Here is a 16,736-nt window from a genome sequence, read left to right as displayed (position 1 = left end):
CATTGTATCCACTGTGGAGTGCATGAGGATTTGGGAAGCCCATGCAGGAAGTGGCAAGGGTGGGTGGGAGACAGGACAGAGGCAATGCCAAGAGATCCACAGCTACATAGAGTCTCCTGTTTGTATCCCCACTTTCCTGCAGAGGGGATGCATTAGGGCCACAGCCTTGGGAGAAGGATTCCTTCTCTCCATGCATCTGCCCTCCACTCATTGTACTGTCTCAGGCTGGGCAGTGATTAGAGGGTTTATTCCTTAGGGCTTGTTCTCACTACCAGCTAAATCGGTGCGGCAGCGGCATCAATTTAGTGGGTCTGGTGAAGACACAATAAGTTGATGGCAGAGCGCTCTCCTGTTGACTTCAGAACTCCTCCTCCTTGAGAGGCAGAAGCTGTCTCGACAGGAGAGTGTCGCCCATCGACATAGTGTGATGTAGACACCGCTGTAAGTCCATCTAAGCTATGTCGACATAAGTTATATAATTTGTGTAACTTAACTAGCGTAACTTAGATCGACTTACCTCATTAGTGTAGACAGGGCCTTAGTGTCTAAATTGGAATATAAATGCAAATTAAGAAGGTACTCTTCATGTTTCTTACTCATATTTCTGCAAAAGTAAGTGAAATACTGTAGCTGTTGTTAATGGAAACCTATATCCATATGTTTTAAAAATTCACAAGAAAAGTTGATTGCATCTGAAATCCAGAACATTATAGGTTGTAAATAGTTCTTGCTATGTGCAGAATGTATAAAGAGGTCTTAATAAACGGAGACACAAGATCGGTGAGGTAATATCTTTGTTTGTGAAAGAGAGAAGCTTTTGAGGTACAAAGAACTCTTCTTCAGGTCTGGGAAAGGTAGTCACTGTAGGGAAAGATAGTCACAGCAAATACAAGGTGGAACAGATTGTTAAGCATAATGAGTTAACACATGTTGCAAGAGATCATTCAAGATGTAGTGGGCAATTAACACATCTGCAATCGTAGGACAAAGGAAGGTTAGCGGGTTAGAGGTTGTTGTAATAAGCCATAAATCCAGTGTCTTTACAAATCTATAATTTTTAATGTCTAGGAAAGTAATAATTTAAGCTCCTAGGCTCATCTTTTGAAGGTGTTGTGCAGGGTGAGAACGGATAGGTCAGAAATTGAGTTGATCTGTTTTTTTTTTTTTTGTCTTTCGTCATTTTTCTGTGTGAGTTCATTCCAGAGTGTAATGATTGCCTGGTTTCACCCATATAAATGTTGGGGTATTTGATGCTCTGAATGAGGTACACTACATGTTCTGATAGACAAATGTAAGACCCATGAATCTTGAAGGGTGTTGTGGAGCATGTTGATCCCTGTAGTAGTGGAGATATGTCTGCAGGTTTTGCATCTGTTGTTTTGGCAGGGTCTGGTGCCACTTTGGGTTGGTTTGTCCTGGTCTTTGGGGAGCTCGCTTCTGATGATCAGTGTGGCAAGATTGGGATGTTTTAATAACCAATCAGTTTTGATAGCCAATGATATGTTGTCAGTTAGAAATACATTTTAGATAAAAATAAACAACATGATATTATTATTAAATTTGTGTCCAGCTTTCACTGAGGCATATACTTGCACAGTCATTTGAAATATTGACAAAAATACTTGTTTAGGTTTTTTAATAGTGCATTTTATAATAGAGTATTTCTAATGAAAAATTTACTTATTTTACATTTACAGCTTCCTTTAATATGTGAAGCCAAAAGGGTCTATTTTTAGCACTGATCTGTAGTTTCCTTAGATTGTCTGAGAGGTACCCAAAAAATAGTGTACAAAGGGGTAGTGTAAGCTCTATTCACAGTTTAACTCCAGCAGTGTTTCTCAATGGCCCTCGGGATAGCACTCAACAATGTTCAGTGTCAAAAGATGACAGACAGGGGTAAATGGAAGGGCTTCAGAGATACCTCACTTTCCCTTGTTCTTGCTGCAACTGGCAAACTTCCAAGCCTTGCCTTCTAACACCACATAAAGCAGCAGCTGGTGAGTAACATTAGCAAATAAGGCCTCAGGGCTACCCATGTTCCAGTTCTCCATTCACCAACTGCTATTCAGTGAAACAGCTGGATCAGAAGAGATACAGCCAAGAAGTAGTTACTGTTTTATGTGTACAACTGTTTTGATATAGATTGTCTGCTAGAGGCAGAGATAATGATAGCTTTCAAGGCTAATATGTTTTACTAGGAGGGAAGCTGGTATTTGAAAAAAGGGAGCAGAAAGTCAGTAACAATCTTTAAAAATATAAATGTTTTTTTCAAGATTCAAGTTCTCAGTTGATGCTGTGCACTGGTTTTTTTCAATGGGTTAGTTATTGAATGAACTTGAATTATGGGTATTAATAAACCTTTTGTACTCCAGAGATATTAATTCATAAAGCAGTACCAAGACTGTATTAAGAGAGGTCGCATTGTCAAAATCTATTTCAGATATATTTTAGGACAACAAATGAATTTAAAATAGCAAACATTCACCATTCCAGGATATTTATTGGCGTGATTCACTCTCCAAAAAATACACCAAATCAATTCCCAAGCCTATAAATAACCTTTCAAAAAATCACTTATTCTGCCAATAATGAAAAAATGGCAACGATCATACTTGGTTTTTTTCCCCCCAGTTCTAGTTCTAATTCTAATTCCTTGTTGTAAAAGGATCTCCCAGACTGGTATGCTATCAGGAGAGAGAGAGAGAATGCACATACACACACAAGTGCAAGGGTGGGGGGAAGAGAGAGGTGGGTTATAAATCTAAAGTAATAATCATTGGGTGACATGCTACAAAAGGCTATCAGTAAAATAACTACAGTTATATTAGTAGATTGGACTGTTATCACTTTTTCCCTAACGCAATGATACTAATACATTGGTAATTTTTGTCAAATTCCACCAGATATATATGGCATGCTTTAACGATACCGACTAAGATAACTATATCCATTTCATTTTCAGCTTTGAATTGCCACTTCAACTTTAAATCACCCCCCCTCAAAACATCTAACTGTATAAACTGAGCTACTCTCTGTAGTTGTCTTATCTCAAGCTATGAGTTTGAGTACATTGGATAAGCATTATGGGATATCCTTTATAGTATCCGTGTACAGTACATTTGACCTCTGGATAAGTAAAGAGCTTCATCCTCCAATGCTTTTCATTCTAATCCTTGCAGAGACTGAATTCATTGCTTGAATTAAAAATGAGTCTCATTAATGCTAAAAAGCAGTGACCCAAATAGCAAAATGGATAAATTTGTCAACCTTGCAGCTTTAGCACTTTAGGTTCATATGTGACTGTTGCAGCAAATCAGTTCATTAGTCAATTAATCCACCTATTGATAGAGCCCTAGGTCTGTTTTCTGAATCTTAAAAATTAACATGTCTTGGGCAGTTTTAGGCAAGGTAAAACTGGACTTAGTACTAGAAGTTCAACTCCCTAGAATTTGGGGCAAGTATGGATCTGGATCCAAACTTGGCAGCTCAAACTCATCTCCATAAGATAGACAAGAACCCTCTTGAACTTTGATTCAAGATTCTGACATCTCTGTTTTGTATTATTATATTTCTTAAACTCATTTTTGACAGATGCAAAGGACAGTTAACAAAAGGCCATATCCTTCAGTCCCAATGCAGGAAAAACTCTCAGTAGAGTCAATGGGAGCTTTGCCTGTCCAAGGGCTGAAAAGAGCCTGCATGTTTTAGCCCAAAATAAACAGTGTTATGCAAAAGTTGGCTGTATAGTTATTTTGTGTATTCCTTACGCCTCATATGTTTGAATTAAAAACTCCCAGTTCTCTTAAATATGAAATATCCTGTAGATCAGCAGGGATTCCTTTTAAGGCCAAAGGGAACTTGGACATGATGGCATGATGATGGAAAATTATTGCTTTCCAATTTTCCTTTTGTAGATGCAAGATTTACGGAACGCAGAAGGAGCTCAATATAGTTCCCACCCTCAGATGGCAGCCATGAGACCAAGGGTTCAACCTGCAGAAATTAGGCAGCCAGGAATGATGCAGCATGGTCAGCTGACTACCATTAACCAGTCACAGCTCAGTGCTCAGCTTGGTTTGAATATGGGTGGAAACAATGTTCCCCATAACTCTCCATCTCCACCTGGAAGCAAGTCTGCAACTCCCTCACCATCCAGTTCAGTCCATGAAGATGAAGGGGATGATACCTCTAAGGTATGGTTAGGCACTAGAAATAACAAATGGTGGCTGGTTTTAGGACTAGCTAAATGAATCAGTCTCTCTAAGTGTTATTTGGCATATGTGTACCTGAATTATGAAGGTTATAATTTATAAGTTGCTGTCATCCAAATGAGACATGTCAGGGAGGTACATACTGTAGCATGTGGTATTTTTACAACAAGCATAAAGGGGCTAACTGATGTGAATAAAGGATTGGCTTTTACCTTAAACCTATCTTCTAGACTCCAATCAGCCCTGAAAGCAACATGAGTGAACAACATCACACTTCTCTGAATGAGGAAAATGGAAGGTCTGCATAGTGAACTAAAGAGTAAAGGAGAATATTTCTTACAGGAGTTTAATATAAAGATTGAATTTTCTCTCATGTGTACAAAGTGTGTTCGTTCCAGATCAAGACTCAAGTTATTGCTAAGGAAGCATGGGATCGTGTGTACAGTTTGCTAGTGTTTGGCACTTGGCCGCAGGATGAATAAATAGAAGAAGTAAATATAGCAACCAGAACAGAAGAATAGGAAAATATCTTCTAATACTGTTTAAATTCACTTCTTGGAAAGGTTATGTAGACATCATGCTTTTACATTGTATGTAGCACTGGTGCTTCATGATGATACGTTTAACACCCATTAGTGTCACTACAAACATAATAAAACATAATAATATAATCATTTGGATAGCATTTTTGTGCAAAAATCTCAAAGTGCTTTGCAAAAGTGGGTGAGTATTATCTCCATTTTGCAGACAGGAAGACTGAGGCACAAAAAGGTTGTGATTTGCCACAAGATCACACAAGAGCTAGGAGCAGAGTCCGGATAAGGACTGAGGTCTTCTGACTCCCAGCTCTGTGTTCTAATCACTAGAGAATGTTAATGGGCCTGTTATGTGGTAGCAGTAATAGTTGTGAGCATTGCCAGTTCTTATGGGAAAAAAAGTTGGAATTCATTGCAAAGATGTAGGAGGAAGGTCAAATAGAGGCAAAGTGAGTCACTAAGGAATATAATTGAGTCAAGAGTTGTACGTCTGATTTGTTTTTGAGTTATATTTATGTTTTTCATGCCTCAAGCTGTAAAATAATCCTGTAATTGGCAAAATATATTTCACTGTGTTCTGAATAAATTCTGATTACAATTATTATTTCAGAACTTTCCCTTGATTTCACAAACTTAGTTCTTGAATGTGTTATATTTTTTAATGTTGTGAGGAACTGCTCCCACACTCGTGAAAACTTATATAAACATAAACATGCACAGCCTTCACTTTGTAAAATAAGGTATTTGCAGCATCTGTTAATTTTCAAATATTTTTGCATATTGAGCCTGTGAGATCCTGAGACCCTCAGCTTCCCTAGAAGATAGTATCTAGGAGCTCAATTCTGTAATGAAGTCATCCCATCTTTTTATTCCAGTCCTTGTTCCTACTGAATCTTTCAATAAAATAATGGCATATTTGTGATACATTTTTTCATAACAACACATTATCATAGAATATCAGGGTTGGAAGGGACCTCAGGAGGTCATCTAGTCCAATCCCCTGCTCAAAGCAGGACCAATCCCCAACTAAATCATCCCAGACAGGGCTTTGTCAAGTCCGGCCTTAAAAACCTCTAAGGAAGGAGATTCCACCACCTCCCTAGGTAACCCATTCCAGTGCTGCACCACCCTCCTAGTGAAAAAAGATTTTTCCTAATATCCAACCTAAACCTCCCCCACTGCAACTTGAGACCTTGTTACTCCTTGTTCTGTCATCTGGTGCCACTGAGAACAGTCTAGACTCTAGATCCATCCTCTTTGGAACCCCCTTTCAGGTAGTTGAAAGCAGCTATCAAATCCCCCCCCCCCATTCTTCTCTTCTGCAGACTAAATAATCCCAGTTCCCTCAGCCTCTCCTCATAAGTCATGTGCTTCAGCCCCCTAATCATTTTTGTTGCCCTCCACTGGACTCTTTCCAATTTTTCCACATCCTTCCTGTTATGTGGGGCCCAAAACTGGACACAGTACTCCAGATGAGACCTCACCAATGTCGAATAGAGGGGAATGATCACGTCCCTTGATCTGCTGGCAGTGCCTCTACTTATACAACCCAAAATGCCGTTAGCCTTCTTGACAACAAGGGCACACTGTTGACTCATATCCAGCTTCTCGTCCACTGTAACCCCTAGGTCCTTTTCTGCAGAACCGATGTCTACCCATTCGGCCCCTAGTCTGTAACAGCACATGGGATTCTTTTGTCCTAAGTGCAGGACTCTGAACTTGTCCTTGTTGAACCTCATCAGATTTCTTTTGGCCCATTCCTCTAATTTGTCTAGGTCCCTCTGTATCCTATCACTACCCTCCAGCGTATCTACCACTCCTCCCAGTTTAGTGTCATCTGCAAACTTGCTGAGGGTGCAGTCCACGCCATCCTCCAGATCAGAAGGAAGATGTTGAACAAAACCGGCCCCAGGACCGACCCTTGGGGCACTCCGCTTGATACTGGCTGTCAACTAGACATGGAGCCATTGATCACTACCTGTTGAGCCCGACGATCTAGCCAGCTTTCTATCCACATTATAGTCCATTCATCCAGCCCATACTTCTTTAACTTGCTGGCAAGAATACTGTGGGAGACCGTATCAAAAGCTTTGCTAAAGTCAAGGAATAACACATCCACTGCTTTCCCCTCATCCACAGAGCCAGTTATCTCATCATAGAAGGCAATTAGGTTAGTCAGGCATGACTTGCCCTTGGTGAATCCATGCTGACTGTTCCTGATTACTTTCCTCTCCTCTAAGTGCTTCAGAATTGATTCCTTGAGGACTTGCTCCATGATTTTTCAAGGGACTGAGGTGAGGCTGACTGGCCTGTAGTTCCCCGTATCCTCTTTCTTCCCTTTTTTAAAGATGGGCACTATATCAGCCTTTTTCCAGTCATCCGGGACCGCCCTGGATCGCCATGAGTTTTCAAAGATGATGGCCAATGGCTCTGCAATCACATCCACCAACTCCTTTAGCACATTCAGATGCAGCGCATCCGGCCCCATGGACTTGTGCTCGTCCAGCTTTTCTAAATAGTCCTGATCCACTTTCTCCACAGAGGGCTGGTCACCTCCTACCCATGCTGTGCTGCCCAGTGCAGTAGTCTGGGAGCTGACCTTGTTCGTGAAGACAGAGGCAAAAAAAGCATTGAGTACATTAGCTTTTTCCACATCCTCTGTCACTAGGTTGCCTCCTTATCATAAGCCTAGGACTTTGATTTCACTAAATCAGGTATTTCAAATTAAAACAAATATTTTCAATAACAGTGAAGGAACTATTGAGTATTACAGACAAAGAAATAGGGTGTCTTTCCTACTGAAGTCTATTTATGTATTCTGGATTTGTGTATTAAACAAGTAATGCTAATATGGAAGCTCCCTTTAAAATTCTGCTTAGCTTAATCATCCTTAACTTAATCATCAGGAAAAGAAAGCATGATATACCAGAATTAAAGTTACTAAGTACACAGAAATTGATATGTTACTGTTACCTTAGCATTCTTCCAAAGTTATAATAGTTAGTTAGTAAAAAATTTTTGGAAGGGATATAAAACTACATGATTCACTGTTTAAACTGATCTCTATTTGGGATTAGAATGAGATCTTCAGGGGAGTCAGATTATCCCACATCTGTCTACTGTAGGTTTACTTGCACCTTCCTCTGAAGGGTCTGGTGCTGGACCAACTTCTGTTGGTGAAAGAGACAAGATCTCTTCTTCAGGTCTGTGTAGCTCGAAAGCTTGTCACTCTCACCAACAGAAGTTGGTCCAGTAAAAGATATTATCTCATCCACCTTGTCTGTCTCATATCCTGCTACAGCAACACTGCAAATAAAAACTACTGGGTATAGCTCCCAGTTACAGCTGTGTCCCTGGAAACTGCCAACTACCTGGGACAGATCATTCGCCTTTAGCAACTTTGTGTGGGCCAGACCGGTACAAAGTGATCTTAAAGCTGCCCTAAAGGGGCAATTGAGGGTTCCCATTTCTCAAACCAGCTCCTCTTCCATCTTTGTCCCTTTGAAAGAAATTGCACCAGGGCTGGATGGGGACAGGAGGGGGCTCTGCCAGTCTCTGACCAGTGGGAGATCCAATAGCTCATATTTGCACACAATCTTGTGTGATAAACTCTGGGATTTTTGCCTATGTTTTATAAACTGTTGACCCATTGTGTGGTATCGTACATTGATATAACTCCTGAGTTCTTTACTCAGTCCTTACTCAGGCAGTCATGCACTGCAGTCATGAGGTAATTCCCAAATTTTGCTACAAATAGCGATTTTGAGGCACACTTGATGAAGTCAGTGAGACTTTCCTATGAGGACTGAGTGATAATGGAGTGAGTACCACGTTATCTGGAATAAGCATAATAATTGTCTTTTTTTATTCTTTCAATTTAACGAGCAAGTCCCAACATCTTTCAACTCATCTACCAGTATTAGTCAAAATAAGTCCTAGGCTGACATAAACCTGTGTAGCGCCACTAAAGTCAATGCCAACTATGCTAGGCCTGTTACACCAGCAGAGTACCTACCCTATGGTTTTAAAAGAAGAATTGCTGCACTTCTTGTGAAAGATTTGGTAGTAAAATAGATACTTCTTTGTCATGCTTTCTAACAACTAAACCCAATTCTGTCTGAGAAAAAAAACTCTCTAAATGATTTGAGAGGGTAAACTGACTTCATTTGTAGGCAATGTATGTATACAGACTGACAAAACGAATAAGCTAATGTATGCCTTTGCATTAGACATGTAATCCTACTCCACTGAAGGCAGTGACAAAATTCCCATTGTTTTCAGTGGGTGCAGGAACTGGCTATATTAGCTTAATAAACCTATCACCAGTGCGGGAAATAAACAAAGAGGAAAGGGAAATAAACTATACAACTGTTAGTATACAGAACCTCCAGTAGGAAAGGAACTTCATATTAAATACATTCTTTAGTCAACAGCATAAAATTATGCTAAAAACTATCCATGCTATGGAACCATCACCATATATATAAATGATTATAACAGCTGCTGGGCATTTCCAGACATGCACACACCTGGTAGTAGTGGCCATTTCATACAGAACTGTCAGACTTAAAATACACATCTGCACTAGCTCAAACACAAAGAAGGGAAAAGCAGCAGCACCATTAAAGAGGGCATTACCGAGGACTTACTGGTAGTTGCTCTAGATACTGTTGCTTTAAGAGTAAGGCGTCCCAGGGGGCCTGTCAGTAAGACCCAGGGAGAAGGATAACAGTAATGTGATTTTGAGGTTGAAAGTGAATGATCTGAAAGTAGCTTAGAACAGTGGAAGTGGAAACTAAAATCTCTGGCCAAGGAACTCATTTGTGTAGGAGGCGCAGATCCTAAAACTGGCTGTGTTGAATTCTTCTAAATTCAGTATTCAAGTCTGTGGTTAAACGAATGAAAAGGAGACCTTAAAAAATCAGTATTTGTATGTAACTATAAAACCATTTACAACAAAGTGCCCATTTACTACACATTTTATTCTGACCACTTCAAAATTCAAATACCGCATTTGTGCGATTCTTGCCATAATTCATAGTGTTGGATCATTAAACATGTATTCTGTTATTGCTAAGCATAATTGTGAGATGCTAGAAGCATTATAGGCTTGCAAATATGTATTTCTCAGTAGATGGATGACTGTTTTTTTTCCATGCTCATTTGAATTTCGCTTATGAGAGAATTTCAAATAGTGTAGTTCAGAGAAAAGAGACCTAGAGGACTGCAAGTAGCAAAAATTAACTAACAGAAACATGATTACTAGGGAACTGCTGCCACATATTCTCTTTATGTGGTAGAGGTTTTACAATATTTATTTTATATGGTCAGAGTTATAAGTAGAATTCTGTGTTGTTTGTTCAGCCTATTATGCAGATGGTGCTTGATTAAAATCTATTTTAAACTACAGCAATTACTGCAAGATAGTATGCGTAAAACAGCTCTCCTAGCTCCGCTAAAGGATTTGGTACTATTGCAGTTTATTTTAAATATATTTATAGACATTTTCAAACTTCTCAAGGGACATTTAGATATCAACAATGTGCCTTACTTGATAGACTTAAATCCTACACTGGGTAGTCTTGTGATCTATCATCTGTGCAACGTGGTTACTACCGACTTTTTTAAAGTGAAAGATTATTGCTTTCTTGTGATAAATAAGTTAAATACATCACTATAATTAAGCAATAAGGCATGACAGGAGGTGGATTACCATGAGCTAACTACACCTCTAGGGATTTTGAGGCACGAGTCTATGCCTAGAAGAATATATATGTTTTTTATTTTATTTCCCATCTGTCTCTGCTTTGGCGGTTAGCAGTGGAGTCTATGAAGCTGATAGACTGATGGGAGCATAAGGTACGCCATCATCTCAGCCATTTCCAAGGTTATTAGTACTGGAATTCTTTTTCTTTACTTATTTTTTATAAAACAAACGGAATTTCCCCAGGGAGTACTCCCTTTTTAGCAGTGGGATGTTTGAAGCCACTTGATTATTTGGGTTGGAGAATAAAATGTCTGAGCTATTTACAAGAAGACTTTTTTCTCTTACCTTTTATGCATATTACGATTATTTATCACATAGTTAAATGGTAGTTTGGACATCCTGCTATCTTAAATATCTACAAGCTTGCAAATCCCTATGGTCAATTCAAAAGCGTTAAAACAAACCTTTTAAAATAGCAATAGTAGGAACTTTAACTGTGGGTCTGAAGTTGTAAAGCCTCCTTGCTCCTGGGATTTGTGAACGTTACTTAGAGGTGTTTGGAAAATTTGGATTAGGATGCTCAAATTAACTAGGGAGCTCTTCGCGTGTGCACATAACACACCTTCATATATTATTGATCTTGTAGTTTCTTCTACAGTGTAGAGTGAAATAGTAATCTGCAAGTTTGAAACAAGCAGCTTGTGTTTTATAACTTCTTCCCTCTTCTCTCTAGTGCTGCTGGTGTACTCCACAACCATTAACTGCATATTTGATTGCCTAACCAGGTGCCTAGGAACCAAGCAATTTCCTTTTTAAGTTACATTCATCACATTGCTGTTCTGATTAAAAAGCCACAACTGGCCAAATCCTGCTCACTTTACTCACTTGAGTAGTCCCATTAAACACAGTCCGGTGACACACAGGAAGAGGGAGAAGGGTCTGGCCCAGAGTGAGCATATACAGCCATATGCAGCCACTGTCACTATGCACCTGTATTTATTTTTGGAACACCTGTAATCTAGCATGTCTAAACTGATCACAGTTTATTAAAAATGATAGAAATCATCTCTATTCGATAGTAACCCTCTCCCCCTGAGTTTTTTCAAATGAAAGACAGATACAGTTAGCCAGATTCTCCAGTCTGCTGAGGCCACTTTCTGCCATGTAGTTCGAGCCGCCTAGAAAATCAGGCCTGTGTCTTTGCATATTTTTGCACAGCATCTGGCAAAATGGGGTCCTGAATCCTGTTGGAAGCCCTACTGCAATATAAATATTTAATGGTTAAAGGACAGTTGGGTTTTCACAAATTTGCAGGTCTTCAGGCTGCAGTGAAATCCACAAGAGGGATCCAGGGCTTGGGGATTTTTTAAGTGTGTGTATACACACACAAACACAAGCTCTTCTTTTCATCCAGTGTATGCGTGAGCCTCATTTGCTCCTTTATTCAGAACCTAATGGACTGATCCTGCACCAGTAGAGTTAATGAGAGTTTTGCCATTGACTCCAATAAGACCAAAATTGAGCCCTTCAATAGGTCAAAAAAATTTCCAACCTAAACTGCTGAAATTTTGTTTCTCTTGATTTTGATTAAGAATAATACAAGGAAATTAACATTTTTTTTTAAATCTCAATTCACTTGATTCCCAATCCAGTTCCCAGTGAAGTCACTGGAAACAATCCCACTAACTTCAGTTGGAAATGAACTGAGCCGTAGGTTAAAATAGTCCTCTAAGGGAAAGAAAAATATAAGGTGGAAATTATATTGTTCTTGCTCTGTTTAAATGGTTCTAATGATTAAACTAGTGGTCAATGTATAATTAAATCTGTAATGATTTTACTCATTACAGGTCTCCAACAACCATTAGCTGTAAGACTCCGAAAAGATAAAAAGATGACAAGCTAATCTATTAATGAGATGATAATTTTATAAAAACAATGTATGAATCATTTTAGGAAAAACGTTACATAACCTAGAACATTTATAATGCCTTTTATAGATGAAACCCTGTGAAATGTTGTCAACATTTGGATTATCAAAAGACGTTTTCCCCAGCAAAATCCATAATGTATATTGTAGGTGCCTTGATAAATAGAGCTTTTTGGTCTGATTCACAATTTAATGAGTTTCTATCCTTTTGTGAACTTTTATTACAGGTCAATGGAGGAGAGAAGCGACCTGCTTCTGATATGGGAAAGAAACCCAAAACTCCCAAAAAGAAGAAGAAGAAGGACCCTAATGAGCCACAGAAGCCCGTGTCTGCCTATGCATTATTCTTCCGAGACACTCAAGCAGCCATCAAGGGCCAAAACCCAAATGCTACATTTGGTGAAGTCTCTAAAATTGTAGCTTCAATGTGGGATGGCTTGGGAGAGGAACAAAAACAGGTACAATGTGATATAAATTGTAGTGATCAAGTACATGTCGTCTAACCACTTTGAGCAGCTCCTTTTGTTCATTCCGACTAAACCTGAAAATGTGTCATATCAGAACTTGAGTTCAGGGGACTATCACCTCATTTCATATATCAGTTTATTAGGCCACTAGAAAGAGTATTTTAGTTCTTCTGCCTGCGAATTTATATCATTACTTTTAGGATTTTGTGTGCCAAAGTCAGAGGGCTTGAGGCTCAGTTACAATGAGGCCCTTTTACACTGCCAGAGTGATGTTTAAAAACCACCTATCTTCCCCTTCAGCAGTTCTCTTTATCCTTTTGTCATTATTATCTTTATTCTTTTCCAACTTAACAGAAAACTTAAAGTCTGTCTATCCCTAGCCACTCCTTGAACACCACCAAAGAGCTGATACCAATATGTTATTCAAACCCTTCCCCAACAGCTTTTCAGACTATGTGGGAGTATATGCTCAGCTCTTTCCTCCTCTTTTTGTATACATGTTGTCATTAAATATTGTACAAAGTGAAAGACTAAATGGGATGTTCTCATCTATATGATGAGATGTTATGGGAGCTATGCAGTGTGACAGGGAATAAGAGCCATAAGGCTCAGGCCCTAAATATTTGATAGTCCTTTGTTAACTGACCATTCTGTGGCAAATGCATTTTCACTGCTATATTTTTAAGGTATTGTTTCTATTTTAAAAAGGAACTATAGGTCAGTCTAGGAAAAGTTTGATTCCTTATCTTTTTACTTTATGGATCCTACTTGTGGTATATCAAGGGGCTTTTTTCAGCACTCTCTAGAAAAAAGACCTGGTGTGATTGTAAGGGACGATCAGGTGGAATGTAAAGCAGTGTGAATAGCTCCCCTTTGTGTCCATGTTAAAGTAATAATTTCCTTCACATTCTCAGCTCTGCACTTCTCTTTTTCCTCCTTCCAGGTCCATTGTTGTCTTTCTCAATTAAGTTATATACAGCCTTGGCTGATGGTAATAGTGTTCCCAGTAAGGCCCTGTTTCCTCTGCATGTCTACCTTAGAAATATAAGATTAAATGTTTTACTTAATCCATAAAACATGACAGAATGTATAGTGTTGCATAACAAAGATACACCTAGGTACATTGTTAAGCACATGGAGAAAGCCTAGTGCTTGCAGTGAATTAGGTGTGGGGAATCATGGCTACACAGGAAGAGAACACTCTGTAGTGTCTGATTACAACTATAACAATGTCCTTACATTTTGCAAACATATTAAAATGTTTTTAATTTTTTTACAATGTAATTTTTCCACTGAAGAGAAAGGCAAAGGATGGAAACCAGCTGTAGAAAATAATATAGGGTTCTACTCCCTAAGCGATTGTTGTTCACTATTATTTATTATTTGTATTGCAGTAGTGCCCAAAGACCCCAAGCAGGATAGGGGCTCTGTTGCACTAGATGCTGGGCAAACATATATGAAGATACGTTCCTTGCCCTGAAAAGTTAACAATCTAAATAAATCAGAAAGACAAAAGTGAGGGGGAAAGCAAAGGCCTTCATCCTGTAAGGATCTCTGCAAGGATGGACCTGCATCTGCACAGAACCCCACTGAAATCATTGGGCCCTTGTTGGAGTTGCAGAGGTCCTTCTGTGTGGAGCTCATCACAGGAGCCAGACCCAATGGTCAGAGTGATGGTTGGCAAATATCATATTAGGTTTATTGCTCTGTTGTCATTGTTTGGTTTTAATGTGGTAGGGGGAGGACGTGAGCTGACAGGAAGCCAGGAGTGGGAAATGTAAGGAACAGTGGGGAGCGAGGAAAAATGAAGTGCGGCACGGAGACCAGGGACAGTGGAGAGTGAGGCTGGCTGCAGAGGGATTGTGAAGGAGAGGAGAGTGGAGAGGCCAGAGTAAACAGCCAACCAGCAGGGAGGCAGAAAGCACAACATCTATTTATGTATACAGTGTTTATTTGATTTCAATAGAAAACACTGTGTGGAAGCTGTCCTTTTCAGCATCTCCAGGCATTATACCAATTGACAGAAACAAAGAACTGTAAAGGCTTCCTGAGCAGAACGTTCCAGAGGTTTCTCATTTTCCGTACTAATTCTGTGCTAATTTGACTAGCATCTTGATACAAACCTATTATTATTAAAAAGAGTGTCACTAAAAATTCTTTTTATAAGTCCTGACTTCTGGACTTCAGAGAATTGGTTGTCTACCTTCACTAACCCCCCACAAAAAGTCAGCTGGAAGATTGCATGGAGAGGCACTTAGGTCCCATTAAAACCAATGAGAGTTTTACTGCTGACTTTTATGGGTCAGAATTTGGCCCTTAATGACTGACCAAAAAAAAAAATTTTCTACCTAGAAACTGTTACTATATAAGGTGTGGCTTCCAGAAAGTTCAGTTGGAGGAAAGGTGACTTTGTGAATCAGAGGATCATAGAGGTCAGGTACATTAAAGTTTGTGGGGTTCTGCCTTCCTCTAATGTGCCCAGCCACTGTCTGAGGGAGGATCCTGGATTAGATGGACTTGATTGTTTCAGTACAGCAGTTCCTCTATAATAGTTGAATGTTGCATCTCAGGATCATGAGAGTCACTACTTGCTCTGGGCTCCGAAACATGGACTATATTCAGAATAAATTTCAGTAGCAAAAAGTTTTGACTGTATTTTTCTTAGTGCAGATACTAACAGCCTGGCATTGCAGGTGATGCAGAGCCACAGCAGGAAGGGTTGTCTCTCAGGATCCTCCCCAGCATGCAGAAAAGTAGCCTTGGGTCCTTGGTGTGCTCAGCCAGGGCCGAGTGGGTGAGCGGCCAGAACTAACCCTTATTCCGTCTGAGGTGACTTGTGTCGCCATGTGGGTTGGTGTGGGGGGGCAGTATCAGAGAACAATGGAATTGCAATTATCGTAGATCCTTACATGGGTTGTACAAGAGGGGTAAGGCTCCTTGCTTACACCTTCTCCCCCTTCGTTGCGTGCCAGTAATAGTGCACCCTTAATGTTTTTCGCCCTTGCAGAGATTTGCCCACATGACATGCAATGATGTAAATTCAGAGTTCTTGCTAATGATGTTCACACACTGGAACCCCAAATCCAAACACGCACACCCCTCAGAAACTTTCCAAAAGCTTCTCTCTGGATCTTGGGCCCATCTCTATACTAATTGAAACTAGAATCCTGGATCCAGATTCCCCTGAAGTTGGTGATAATTTGGATCTATATCTGAACTTCACAATAGTCCCTGTCTCTAGTTCCAATTAATGTTACTGTTCTTTAATAAAAACACAGGTCAAAAAACACTTTAGCCACTCATCTGTCTTTCTTCCAGCATATTTTATAATTACCTTTAATTTACGAGTCTGAATCATATTAGTCATTAGGTACATCACTGTATTCTTCCTTCCAGAACTCACTTTCTTTCCCCAGCAGAGTAGAAAATCTCAGTTGCGGTGTGATAGTCCAGCACCATACAATGGAGATAAACAAAAACAAATTGAAAATGCACATTCATGAGGAAACAAGCTTTGCTCTTCATCTGTTGATTTTGTGTGTAGTATAAAAAATAGTCCCCATGCTTGTCAGAGACCTAAAAGAAATACAGATTCAATTTTCATAAAAAAACCCTGGAATTTCTGAATTTAATTCCAGTGTTCCTGCTCACAGCTGAAAGCAATAATTGAATAATTCCTGTATTGGAAAAAAAATAGTAGAACAGAATTTGTTTTTGTTATCTGTATTGTCTTCAAGTTAAATTGCTGAACCTTGGAAAACCATTAGCGTTTTAAACGGCAGAATTGCATGCTACAGAATTCAATCAGAAAAGAGTAATGCAACCAAATATATATGCAGGGTATTACAATACTTTGTTTTACCATATGTTTGTTTGCTCCTCTGTCTT

The 16,736-nt window shown here is 39.4% G+C and overlaps 1 protein-coding gene across 1 annotated transcript in view; it reads left to right on the top strand.

The window, feature by feature from the left end:
• The window catches only part of TOX (thymocyte selection associated high mobility group box), a 267,358-nt gene that overhangs the window by 194,996 nt on the left and 55,626 nt on the right, over positions 1 to 16,736 (top strand). The window contains exons 4-5 of the mRNA XM_034762982.1: positions 3,915 to 4,193; positions 12,609 to 12,839. Of these exons, the coding sequence (XP_034618873.1) occupies positions 3,915 to 4,193; positions 12,609 to 12,839 (510 nt within the window). The remainder of the gene's footprint in view (positions 1 to 3,914; positions 4,194 to 12,608; positions 12,840 to 16,736) is intronic.

The sequence above is a fragment of the Trachemys scripta genome, chromosome 2 (genome assembly GCF_013100865.1).
Source record: "Trachemys scripta elegans isolate TJP31775 chromosome 2, CAS_Tse_1.0, whole genome shotgun sequence".
Taxonomy (NCBI): Eukaryota; Metazoa; Chordata; order Testudines; family Emydidae; genus Trachemys; species Trachemys scripta.
Note: the sequence above shows the minus strand (reverse complement) of the source record. Positions and strands in the feature narration are given on the sequence as shown.